General features: G+C 44.9%; 1 protein-coding gene across 1 annotated transcript; it reads left to right on the top strand.

Moving 5' to 3' along the window:
• Positions 1 to 8160: 8160 nt before the first annotated feature.
• On the top strand, positions 8161 to 13542 carry LOC125508229 (RNA polymerase II subunit A C-terminal domain phosphatase SSU72). The gene is made up of 4 exons (XM_048672855.1): positions 8161 to 8521; positions 8990 to 9135; positions 9328 to 9446; positions 13264 to 13542. The coding sequence occupies exons 1-4, from the start codon at positions 8295 to 8297 to the stop codon at positions 13366 to 13368; spliced, it is 597 nt and encodes a 198-aa protein (XP_048528812.1). The 5' UTR covers positions 8161 to 8294; the 3' UTR covers positions 13369 to 13542.
• Positions 13543 to 13964: the final 422 nt, after the last annotated feature.

Genomic DNA, 13964 nt, shown 5'->3' on the forward strand with positions numbered 1-13964 from the left:
TCTGAGTAGATTTTTGTTGTCCTGTCGGTAATTGGTGAATTGCTATGATTGATTTAATTTGCTTGTGGTTATGTTGCTATCCTTTGGTGCCCATCATATGAGCGCGCGCGTGGATCACACCATAGGGTTAGTTGTATGTTGATAGGACTATGTATTAAAGGGCAAGAGTGACAGAAGGTTCAACCTAGCATAGAAATTGATGCATACGGGATTGAAGGGGGATCAATATATCTTAATGCTATGGTTGGGTTTTACCTTAATGAACGTTAGTAGTTGCGGATGCTTGCTAATAGTTCCAATCATAAGTGCATAGAATTCCAAGTCAGGGATGACATGCTAGCAGTGGCCTCTCCCACATAAAACTTGCTATCGGTCTAGTAAAGTAGTCAATTGCTTAGGGACAATTTCGCAACTTCTACCACCACTTTTCCACACTCGCTATACTAACTTTATTGCTTCTTTACCTAAAACAGCCCCTAGTTTTTATTTACATGCTCTTTATATTCTTGCAAATCTATCCAACAACACCTACAAAGTACTTTTAGTTTCAAACTTGTTTTAGGTAAAGCGAACGTTAAGCGTGCGTAGAATTGTATCGGTGGTCGATAGAACTTGAGGGAATATTTGTTCTACCTTTAGCTCCTCATTGGGTTTGACGGTCTTACTTATCGAAAGAGGCTACAATCGATCCCCTATACTTGTGGGTTATCAGATATCAAATCATGCATATAAGAATTCAGAGAAGAATCAAATATTGTTCATAGATAATCTTGATCATAAACCCACAATTCATCGAATCTCGGCAAACACACCGCAAAAAGTATTACATCGAATAGATCTCCAAGAACATCGAGGAGAACTTTGTATTGAAGATCAAAGAGAGAGAAGAATCCATCTAGCTAATAACTATGGACCCGAAGGTCTGTGGTAAACTACTCACACATCATCGGAGAGGCTATGGTGTTGATGTAGAAGCCCTCCGTGATCGAATCCCCCTCCGACAGATCGCCGGAAAAGGTCCCCAGATGGGATCTCACGGGTACAGAAGGTTGCAGTGGTGGAGAAGTGATTTTGTGACTCCCCTGGATGTTTCCAGGGTATAAGAGTATATATAGGCGAAAGAAGTAGGTCGGTGCAGCTACGAGGGGCCCACGAGGGTGGGGGCGCGCCGCCCTACCTCGTGGCCGCCTCGTTGCTTCCTTGACCTCCACTCTAAGTCTCCTAGATTGCGTTTGTTCCAAAAAAGATCCTCACGAAGGTTTCATTCCGTTTGGATTCTGTTTGATATTCCTTTTCCGCGAAACACTGAAATAGGCAAAAAACAGCAATTTGCACTGGGCCTTCGGTTAATAGGTTAGTCCCAAAAATAATATAAAAGTGCATATTAAAGCCCATTAAACATCCAAAACAGATAATATAATAGCATGGAACAATAAAAAATTATAGATACATTGGAGACGTATCAATACCCGCCGTGAGCCTCAACACTCATCGGACCGCATACATCAGTATGTATTATTTCCAATAAGTCAGTGGCTCGCTCCATTGTTCCGGAGAACGGAGTTTTAGTCATCTTTCCCATGAGGCATGGTTCACAAGCATCAAGTGATTCATAATCAAGTGATTCCGAAGGCCCATCAGCATGGAGTTTCTTCATGTGCTTTACGCCATTATGACCTAAACGGCAGTGCCACTAGTATGTTGCACTATCATTATCAACTTTGCATCTTTTGGCACCAATATTATGAATATGTGGATCACTACAATCGAGATTCAATAAACCATTCACCTTGGGTGTATGACCACATAAGGTTTTATTCATGTAAACAGAATAACAATTATTCTTTGACTTAAATGAATAACCATGATCCAATCATATTATGCTCAACGCAAAACACCAAATAACATTTATTTTAGGTTCAACACTAATCCCGAAGGTAAAGGGAGTGTGTGATGGTGATCTTATCAACCTTGGAATCACTTCCGACACACATCATCACCTCGCCCTCAACTAGTCTCTGTTCATTTTGTAACTCCTGTTTTGAGTTACTAATTTTAGTAACTAAACCGGTATCAAATACCCTGGGCTTACTATGAACACTAGTAAAGTACACATCAATAACATGTATATCATATATACTTTTGTTCACTTCGCCATCTTTCTTATCCGCCAAGTATTTAGGGAAGTTCCGCTTCCAATGACCATTTCCTTTGCATTAGAAGCACTCAGTTTCAGGCTTGGGTCTAGCTTTGGGCTTCTTCATGGGAGTGGAAACTTTCTTGCAATTCTTCTTGAAGTTACTTTTCTTTCCCTTGCCCTTTTACTTGAAACTAGTGGTCTTGTCAACCATCAACACTTTGATGCTTTTCTTGATTTCTACCTTTGCTGATTTCAGCATCACGAAGAGCTCATGAATCGTTTACGTCATCCCTTGCATATTATAGTTCATCATGAAGTTCCAGTAACTTGGTGATAGTGACTAGAGAACTCTGTCAATCACTATCTTATCTGGAAGATTAACTCCCACTTGATTCAAGCGATAGTAGTACTCAGACATTCTGAGCAAATGCTCACTGGTCGTCACCTAGCGGTGCATCAAGGACATAATTCTTTTGTGCAGCAATGAGGATAGTCCTCAGATCACGGACCCAGTCCGCATCATTGCTACTATCATCTTTCAACTTATTTTTCTCTAAAAACATATCAAAAATAAACGGGGAGCTACATCGCAAGCTATTGATCTACAACATAGATATGCAAATACTATCAAGACTAAGTTCATGATAAATTAAAGTCCAATTAATCATATTACTTAAGAACTCCCACTTAGATAGACATCTCTCTAGTCATCTAAATGATCACGTGATCCATATCAAGTAAACCATGTCCGATCATCACGTGAGATGGAGTAGTTTTCAATGGTGAACATCACTATGTTGATCATATCTACTATATGATTCACGTTCGACCTTTCGGTCTTAGTGTTCCGAGGCCATATCTGCATATGCTAGGCTCATCAAGTTTAAACCGAGTATTCTGCACGTGCAAAACTAGCTTGCACCCATTGTATGTGAACATAGAGCTTATCACACCCGATCATCACGTGGTGTCTCGGCACGATGAACTGTAGCAACGGTGCATACTCAGGGAGAACACTTATACCTTGAAATTTAGTGAGGGATCATCTTATAATGCTACCATCGTACTAAGAAAAATAAGATGCATAATAGGATAAACATCACATGCAATCAAAATAAGTGATATGATATGGCCATCATCATCTTCTGCCTTTGATCTCCATCTCCAAAGCACTGTCATGATCACCATCGTCACCGGCTTGACACCTTGATCTCCATCGTAGCATCATTGTCGTCTCGCCAACTATTGCTTCTACGACTATCACTACCGCTTAGTGATAAAGTAAAGCAATTACATGGCGATTGCATTTCATACAATAAAGCGACAACCATAAGGCTCCTGCCAGTTGCCAATAACTTTTACAAAACATGATCATCTCATACAACAATTTATATCTCATCACATCTTGACCATATCACATCACAACATGCCCTACAAAAACAAGTTAGATGTCCTCTACTTTGTTGTTGCAAGTTTTATGTGGCTGCTACGGGCTTCTAGCAAGAACCGTTCTTACCTACGCATCAAAACCACAACGATTTTTCGTCAAGTGTGTTGTTTTAACCTTCAACAAGGACCGGGCATAGTCAAACTCGATTCAACTAAAGTTGGAGAAATAGACACATGCCAGCCACCTGTGTGCAAAGCACGTCGGTAGAACCAGTCTCATGAACGCGGTCATGTAATGTCGGTCCGGGCCGCTTCATCCAACAATACCGCGAATCAAAGTAAGACGTTGTGGTAAGCAATATGACTATTATCGCCCACAACTCTTTGTGTTCTACTCGTGCATATAACATCTACGCATAGACCTGGCTCGGATGCCACTATTGGGGAACACAGTATTCCAAAAAATTTACCTACGATCACGCAAGATCTATCTAGGAGATGCATAGCAACGAGACGGGAGAGTGTGTCCACGTACCCTCATAGACCGAAAGCGGAAGCGTTTAGTAACGCGGTTGATGTAGTCGAACGTCTTCGCGATTCAACCGATCCTAGCACCGAACGTACGGCGCCTCCGTGTTCAACACACGTTTAGCTCGATGACGTCCCTCGAACTCTTAATCCAGTTGATGACGAAGGAGAGTTCCATCAGCACGACGACGTGGCGACGGTGATGATGAAGTTACCGGCACAGGGCTTCGCCTAAGCACTACGACGATATGACCGAGGTGTGTAACTGTGGAGGGGGGCACCGCACACGGCTAAGAGAAGACTTGTTGTCTCTTTGGGGTGCCCCTACCCACGTATATAAAGGAGGGAGGGAGAGAGGCCAGCCCCCTAGGGGCGCGCCAAGAGTATGGAGTCTTACTAGGACTTCCAAGTCCTAGTAGGAATCCCTTTCCTTTTCGGAGTAGGAGAGAAGGAAAGAGGGAAAGAGAGAGGGAGTAGGAAAAGGCAAGGGGGCGCCGCCCCCTTCCCCTAGTCCAATTCGGACCCATGGGGGGCGCCACCTCCCCTTGGCCTGCCTCCTCCTTTCCTGTATGGCCCAATAAGGCCCATTACTTCTCCCGGTGAATTCCCGTAACTCCCCGGTACTCCGAAAGATACCCGAATCACTCGGAACATTTCCGATGTCCAAATATAGCCTTCCAATATATGCATCTTTACCTCTCGACCATTTCGAGACTCCTCGTCATGTCTGTGATCTCATCCGGGACTCTAAACAAACTCCAGTCATCAAATCACATAACTCATAATACAAATCGTCATCGAATGTTAAGCATGCGGACCCTACGGGTTCGAGAACTATGTAGACATGACCGAGACACATCTCCGGTCAATAACCAATAGCGGAACCTGGATGCTCATATTGGTTCCTACATATTCTTCGAAGATCTTTATCGATCAAACCGCATAACAACATACGTTATTCCCTTTGCCATCGGTATGTTACTTGTCCGAGATTCGATCGTCGGTATCCACATACCTAGTTCAATCTCGTTACCAGCAAGTCTCTTTACTCGTTCCGTAATGCATCATCCCATAAATAACTAATTAGTCACATTGCTTGCAAGGCTTATAGTGATGTGCATTACCGAGAGGGCCCAGAGATACCTCTCCGATACACGGAGTGACAAATCCTAATTTGGATCTATGCCAACTCAACAAACACTTTCGGAGACACCTGTAGAGCATCTTTATAATCACCCAATTACGTTGTGACATTTGATAGCACACAACGTGTTCCTCCAGTATTTAGGAGTTGCATAATCTCATAGTTAGAGGAACATGTATAAGTCATGAAGAAAGCAATAGCAATAAAACTAAACGATCATTATGCTAAGCTAACGGATGGGTCTTGTCCATCACATAATTCTCTAATGATGTGATCCCGTTTATCAAATGACAACACATGTCTATGGTTTGGAAACTTAACCATCTTTGATTAACGAGCTAGTCTAGTAGAGGCTTACTAGGGACACTGTGTTTTGTTTATGTATCCACACATGTATCAAGTTTCCGGTTAATACAATTCTAGCATGGATAATAAACATTTATCATGATATAAGGAAATATAAAATAACAACTTTATTATTGCCTCTAGGGCATATTTCCTTCAAATACTTATGCATATTCTCTCTTATTTTACAAGGTTTGCATGAAGAGGGAGAATCCCGGCAGCTGAAATTCTGGACTGGAAAAGGAGCAAATGTTGGAGACCTATTCTGCACAACTCCAAAAGTCCTGAAACTTCACAGAGCATGTTTTTGGAATATATATATATATATAATATTGGGCGAAGAAAGAACCAGAGGGGGGCCACCAGCCAGCCACAAGGGTGGAGGGCGCGCCCTACCCCCTAGGTGCGCCCCCCGACCTTGTTGGCCCCCTAGCAGGCCTCCGGTGCCCATTTTTGGCTATATGGTGTGTTTTGACCTGGAAAAAAATCAGAAGGAAGTTTACGGGATGAAGCGTCGCCGTCTCGAGGCGGAACCTGGGCAGAACCAATCTAAGGCTCCTGCAGAGCTATTCTGCCGGGGAAACATCCCTCCGGGAGGGGGAAATCAAAGCCATCATTATCACCAACGATCATCTCATCGAGAGGGTGTCAATCTCCATCAACATCTTCACCAGCACCATCTCTTCTCAAACACTAGTTCATCTCTTGTATTCAATCTTGGTCCCAAAACCTCATATTGGTACATGTGGTTTGCTAGTAGTGTTGATTACTCCTTGTAGTTGATGCTAGTTGGTTTATCCGGTGGAAGATTATATTTTTAGATCTTTAATGATAATTAATACCCCTCTGATCATGATTATGAATATGCTTTATGAGTAGTTACGTTTGTTCCTGAGGACATGGGTTAAGTCTTGTTATAAGTAATCATGTGAATTTGGTATTCGTTCGATATTTTGACGAGATGTATGTTGTCTCTCCTCTAGTGGTGTTATGTAAACGTCGACTACATGACACTTCGCCATTATTTGGGTCTAGGGGAAGGCATTGGGAAGTAATAAGTAGATGATGGGTTGCTAGAGTGACAGAAGTTTAAACCCTATTTTATGCATTGCTTCATAAGGGGCTGGTCTGGATCCATATGTTTCATACTATGGTTAGGTTTACCTTAATTCTTCTTTCGTAGTTGCGGATGCTTGAGAGAGGGGTTAATCATAAGTGGGAGGCTTGTCCAAGGAAGGGCAACACCCAAGCACCGGTGCACCCACATATCAAATTATCATAAGTGGGAGGCTTGTCCTTTGCTACAAAAAGGATTGGGCCACCCTGCTGCACCTTAGTTAATTTATTTACTTGTTATCCGTTACAATTTATCTTATCACAAAACTATATGTTACCGATAATTTCAGTGCTTGCAAAGAATACCTTGCTGAAAACCACTTGTCATTTCCTTCTGCTCCTCGTTGGGTTCGACACTCTTACTTATCGAAAGGACTATGATATATCTCCTATACTTGTGGGTCATCACTAATCATCCACCCTCTAGACATACTTTCGATCCTACAACAGTCAATGTGGTAATGTGGTGTACCAGTCTACCATTAGGACCCTAGGCAGTAGCAATGTGGTAAGAACATCACCAAATGCATCAATCTAGCATGAACTCTAAGGAAGTAGCATTCTAATCTAAGCACTAGCAACACATGCATTGCTCTGATTCAACTGAAATAGAATGGTTTAGAATCAAATCGAAACGAATTTGATCGAAACCAATCCAATCCAGTCCAAATAGTCAAATCTAACATTTCCCTAAGCATCTTTGAAGTAAGCAGAAAACCCTAACTATGAACGCTAGGAGGCGGAACAAATCAGCGCTTACCCGAGCCGCTGCCATTGCAGAGAAGGTCAGGCGAGGAGAATAGCCCGACGAGAACATGAGTCTCGCCGACGATGATGGGGTTTGTAACCATGATCATGGTCCTCGTGATGCGTCGAGATGTTAAGGATGAGCGTCCCGTCGTTGAGCCCAAGATGAGAACGTTCGACACCGGTGACGGAGCTGGAGCGGGTGGTGGGGTGGTGCATTGGCTCGTGCCTGTGACATCACTAAGAGAGGGGACGTCGCCCTAAGAACTATGGCGAGATCCTGGCTGGAAGAGGCAAGGTCGGCAAACCACCTCTCCTAGGCGGGGTTGCTGCTGACAACGATGGGAGTAGGGGGAGGGGTGGCTTTGCCATCAAGGACACCGAAGGGGCGATGCAGGAGAGAGGAGTAAGTGTGTCTGAATTAGCGTGTGAGGTGACTGAAGAGAGCGTGGGAGTTATGAGACGTCTTATCATCTCCCGCAATTCCCACACATGGATTGAGCGAGACTAACTCGCAAAAGATGGACGATTCAGGAGTTCCAATATAGAGCTACTTTAATCTTCGTACGGGCCGAAAAACAGATATAGTCTACACAACCAAATAATCCAATTCCATTTAAGATAAATCTAATTGAGAATAATATATAGAGCTGCTTTAACCTTCATATAAGCCAAAAAACAGATATAGCCCACACAATCAAATAATCCGATTTCATTCCAGATGGATCTGATTGAGAATAATGCAGAGTACCAAACGCATCACGAGGGCGCAAGAAAGTTTCCTCTCTAGACTCGAGAAAAAAAAAGTTTCCTCTCGCGTCTAAGCGCTCTGTCAGATAGAGTCCCGACGGCCCGACCCTACCCTGCCGGCGGCGAGGAGCAAGGATGACGGCGCCGAGGAGGTGGAGGTTCGCGATGGTCTGCTCGTCGAACATGAACCGGAGCATGGAGGCGCACGCTGTGCTGGGCCGCGCGGCGCTCGACGTCGAGTCCTACGGCACCGGCTCCCAGGTGAAGCTCCCAGGCCCGTCGATGCACGAGCCCAACGTCTACGACTTCGGCACCCCTTACGGCGGCATCTACGACGACCTCCGCCGCAAGGACCCCGACCTGTCCGTACTATTCTAATCTCTCCCCTCTTCCTTCTTTTGGTGATCTGGTGCTCGGGGAGGCTGTTCTTGGGTTTATTTGAAACAAACGTGAGGCTGTTACGGCCTGGCCGTTCGAGGATTTTGGATATGGTTTATAAGAAAATTTATGGTGGTTTGGAGGAAAACGTAGATAAATCGTGCAAATGTTTTGCGATATCTGGGGTTCCTTCCTACCCATTGTATCCCCTTTTCTCACTATTAGATAGATTTCAGCTCCCCCAATTTTCTGTGAAGCACCTGTCGATTAGTTCTGATTCAGAGACATGTAATCGTTAATGATTCGAGGGGGGAAATGCGGCAAATTGACTTGAGCCTTCGTTTAAAAAAACACTGAGATAACTGAACTCCGGATATTTTTATCTGTGGATTCCCCTAGCACTTCTTCAATGCATTCTTGTGCTGAGTATGGATTTTTGGTGACCCATCCAGGTACAAGAGGAACGGCCTACTGCCAATGCTGAAGAGGAACATCTCGGTGAAGCTGGCGCCGCAGAGGTGGCAGGATAACGCTGGCGATGGGGTGTTTGATATGATACTCACCTTTGAGGAGAGGGTCTTCGACTTAGTCGTTGAAGGTAATGAACTGAACGCCCGCGGGGGGGGGGGGGGGGGGGGGGGGGGGGGGGGGGGGGGGGGGGGGGGGGGGGGGGGGGGGGGGGGGGGGGGGGGGTTGGTCTACAAAGCACTTTGAGGACTAATCGCTAGAAACCTTTAGGGTTGCATGGTTTTCTTGGCATTCACTGAAGTTGGGATTTGGTCGTGTGCAGATATGAATAACCGTGAGCAGAGGTTATTGAAGAGCGTGCTGATAATCAATATGGACGTGAAAGATAACCATGAAGAAGCTGCTATTGGGGCAAAGCTTGCTTTAGATTTATGCCACAAGGTAACCAAACAGCATAACATATACAGGGTGCAAAGTTATTCCTTCCAATGATTTTCTAATCACCAAGCAAAATATATCTTTGTGTTTATTTTCGATATGTATTTTGTACAAATGGTGTGAATGCTAATGATAGTGACGAACTAACTGTGCTCCCGCACACTAGGGACAATACATGCTAAATTGGATTGGGCCCATGTACTACTTTAAATCTTAAATTATAGAAAAGGAGTGTTACTTAAAGTAAATAAATAGCTAAATGATGATGGAAGCTCTAGAACAGCTAAATCTCAGTGCAAGTTTACAAGTTCAACAAGCTAGTGCAGTGAATAAAAAAAACAGAAACGAATCATCCATCGCAATTGGCATATTATTGCTGACATCATCCTCTTAGGTCTCCACTTCATAGCTCCATCCTCAATCCTCTTCTGTCCTCATGAACAAGTACTTAATAAGTGCACCACTTAAATTATCCTTTGAGATCCCAGTTGTATAGCCAATCCACAGGTAGCAACGAATAGAAAGGTTTTGGTAATTTACCACTTGGACAGCAGGCTACGTGCATTTTTGATGAAACAGAAAAATGACCATCAGTAAATAAATACTAGTGATCAAGTCTAGCGTCTCAATCACCATGCAAGTGAATGTACTTGATACGTAGAAATCTTCAGGAAATGCCAATCCAAAGATTCGTGTTTCAGGATACACCACTCCTTTTCTCATGTCAGTGGGAAGCCTACCTTGAAACGCGACATGATTGTAGTTCCATACCCTAAAAAGATTATGTTACGGTATAGCATGGATTCATTATGGCAAACCTGATAATACACCCAATCGGCCAACCTAAGTGTTCTGGTGACTTTCGCTGACAATTTTATTGATACTGTATGGGAATAGTATCTCCTGTGCCTGCCAAATTGCCACACCAAAGCACACCAACAAGGCTGCGTTGGTCAATTATACCTGCAGGGATCCCTCTGTATACACAACCATTCGTTTCATGTAAATTCACCTAGTATGATTCTGTGCCTGTGACTCCTCCTAAGCATTGTCTTTAACGTTGCCCTTCTTTCCCCCCAAACATGCCTCTTCAGGGCACCCTGTCCTTGAAGGATTCATGAATTGCAACTCCCTCCACAATGTAATGCACACGGTTTTTCATGTTATCACTAGCATATTTCACAATATGATACTTTATACAAAATTAATAAGACACTCAAGTAGGACGAATATGCCTCAAACCATTATTTAAGAGTGGGTGTACAACTTGCCTCAAGAAAGCTAGTGCTGGCACTTCTAAAGTTATTCACGTATTCCTGTCTCATTTTGAAAATAGTCACTTAGTCCTATCTCATCAGCAAGCTCGGCATCCTATTGTGAGGATATATATATTTTTCACTTAAGGAAAAAATCCATGCAGCAATGAAGGTCGACACTGTTGATGAAAAATCCATGCAGCAATGAAGGTTGAAACTGTTAATGAAAAAGTCATGCAGCAATGAAGGTAGGGTTTAAGGTGAGGGCTTTGAAGCTGAAGTTCTGGGGCTTCATTTTGTTTGATCTGAAATCAGCTGCCAACCTTGGCATGCAGACACCATCTAGTGCAGTGAACTCCTACTGGGCCGGCATCAGCATATTAACCACCTCCATGTATACCTAGGTTGAACTTTGAAGGTGATCAATGCACTTGAGGTTCTTGACAGAGAGCGGGAGGCTGAGATATGTGATAGGGAATGAGGAGAGCCTCGCTGGGATCCTTTCCAGGATGTCATCCAACATGATACCATTGCATCTAATTGGTGCAACAAGACTTTTTGGAAATAAGTCACTAGGCCGGTGACGTGGCCAAACTTGATAAGAGTCCGAGAGAGGGCTGTCACGTCCTCCTTAGTAGGAGCAACAAAAATGGCCTCATCATCGGCATACATGGAGGTTCTGAATCGTGGTCCTTGCCCAGCCAGACGTTGCAACCAGCCCTGAATAGTGGCCTGCTCAAGAATGCTTTGAAGAGGGTCAATGGCAATCACGAATAAGGGAGGTGATAGAGGGTCGCCCTGTCTGAGCCCACAACCATGCCCTATAGGGTTTCCATGCACACCATGAAGCAGGATGCGCGAGGAGGAGGAAGTGAAGAAGGCGGCCACCCAATCTCGGAACCTAGGAGGAAAACCCCGGCGCGCGAGCACATCGAAGATATAGTCCCAAGGGACGGAGTCAAAGGCCTTTTTAGTGTCAAGCTTGAGCACCAACATCGATCGCTTGTTGTGGTGGAGTCTCCTAGCATAATTGTGGACAAAAAGAAAGTTGTCATGGATGCTTCGTCCCTTGATGAACACACTTTGGGCGTTGGAGACCAAGGTGCTCATGTGCAGAGACAATCTCTTTGCCGAAATTTTAGCCATGATCTTAGCAATGGCATGGATTAATCTCCTTGGTGCCGTCCTTCTTGGGAAGAAGAGAAGTTGAGCCGATAAAAAATGGTCGTGCGGAGATTGGAGAAAAGGTTGACGACTGCCATGATGTCGAGCGCAATCACATCCCAACAAGATTTGAAGAACGCACCAGTAAACCCATCCGGACCGGGGGCCTTGTCACCAGGCATTTCCATGACGGCCGCCTTGTCCTCCGAATAAGGTGCGTCGATACCCTCAAGATTGGAGGCAGTGATACGCAAGTCCGTCCAGTTGAAGTCATAAGGGCGCTGAACAGGATGCCTCCTCCGCAGATAAAGAATGGTGCTCCATGGCGACACCAAAACGGAGGATCACCTCCAAGGCCATGTGCAACTGGAGTTTAGCGTTGAAGAAGAGGGGCTTGCTCCACGACCGAGACAGGAGGACACCAGCTGGAGCTTGTGATAGAGGATTTGACACGGCTCCACATGCCCATGCGGCTCCGTCCAAGTCTTTTCAACCACCTCCTTAAACCCCGGAATCTTGACCCCAAAGTTCTTGAATTTGAAGGATCTCGGCCGCTTCGGACCCTGGTCAGCCGCGGTGCCCTCGGGAGGACGCTGGGCGTAGTGGAGCAGGCGGTGACCACCCAGGAAACTGGTGCTTTATCATCACAGCCACCTAACTTAGATTCCTGCATGCAAGCAATTTGACATGGGGTAGCAGCGATGCATGCGCTGACAGTGGTACAGCAATTGGGGCAGTTCAATCCCCACACATTCTGACTTAGTATGTTTATGTTTGGGCTACACATGTTGGAACTTAAGCATACTCATCAACCAGCCCCATGAAGGCAATTCGGCAGCAGCCATCAGCATGCGGGACAAAGGAGGCAGACGGTAGTGAACCAAATTTTGGGATTGAACAGATTGCATTAAGAGAGCAGCACACAACTTTCCTGTAGTCTTCCCCAGTACAGCAGGAACCAAAATGACACTCTAATACAACTAGGACATTAGCAAACAGCAGCATCAAGCCCAGCTGCGAACTAAAACCGGGGCACAACACACATGTGTTGGTAGGATCTTCTAACACGCGGACTAGGCGAACTCAGCAAAGCAGCCGCAAGCAGACTAGGCCACAGTAGAACCCGCGGCCACCTGTGAATCCTGGACATGGTCCACAGGCCATTTGCTCCACCATGCGCGACCAGAGCATCTTCGACAGGAGTTGATAGGTCGCAGGCGAAGGCGGATTATATAAAAATTAGATGTATTTTTCTTTATCATGATTTTGCTCACAAGCTTGTGTTTCTCATGTTAGTCTGCGCACGGTTTACAAGTTTGAAACGTGATGGTGACGTTATTATTCATGTTGTGTGAAACAAAGGAGAAGTTAACTTGTGTGCTCTGCTCTCGTTTTTTCAGCTTGAAGCGGTGGCTGGTGATTGGGAGGAAATAATCGATGACCTGATTGCTGCATTCGAGAAGCAGCACAAGCGGAAGCTCACATACTACATCTCGTTTTACTGACTTAGACACCGCCTTGCCCTCGTCACAGAGGCTCGGTAGTTTAACCTGATGTTTGGATGGTCAGGAAACAGTAGAAAACTGAGTAGCATTGTGCTGCTCTGCTGATGGTGTAGAAAAGACTACATGTAACAACTCTTCTCCTCAGGTGTCCGTCCTGGTTGAGCAGCTTTATCAGATTTTGATGTGCCCTCAGGTCAGGGAGTTAATTGCAAAAAACCACCATATTTTGGACATCGATTGCAGAAAACCACCTAGTAATTTTATGCAAAAACCACCGCGTTTCTAGTAAACTTTTTGCAAATTGCACCGATCAGGTGATTTAGCCCATTTAATCACTTTTTGACACAGGGGGCCGGGTTGTAAGGAGCTGACTTGGCAAAAAAATTACACACAGACCCCTAGTAGATCTAAAAAAAGCAATCAGCCCCGGACATGCCCGACAGAGCCTGCTGCCTGGATCCCATCGGATGGGAGAGCCCGAGCTGGCCGACCCCCTGCGCCACTCCGACGATGTCGCCACCGCCGACAAGCACGTCAGCGACCACCGCTACAGGCTTCGTGCGACCCAGAGATGAGGCCAGTACCTGCCGCATCTT

Source organism: Triticum urartu, chromosome 5 (genome assembly GCF_003073215.2).
Source record: "Triticum urartu cultivar G1812 chromosome 5, Tu2.1, whole genome shotgun sequence".
Lineage (NCBI taxonomy): Eukaryota > Viridiplantae > Streptophyta > Magnoliopsida > Poales > Poaceae > Triticum > Triticum urartu.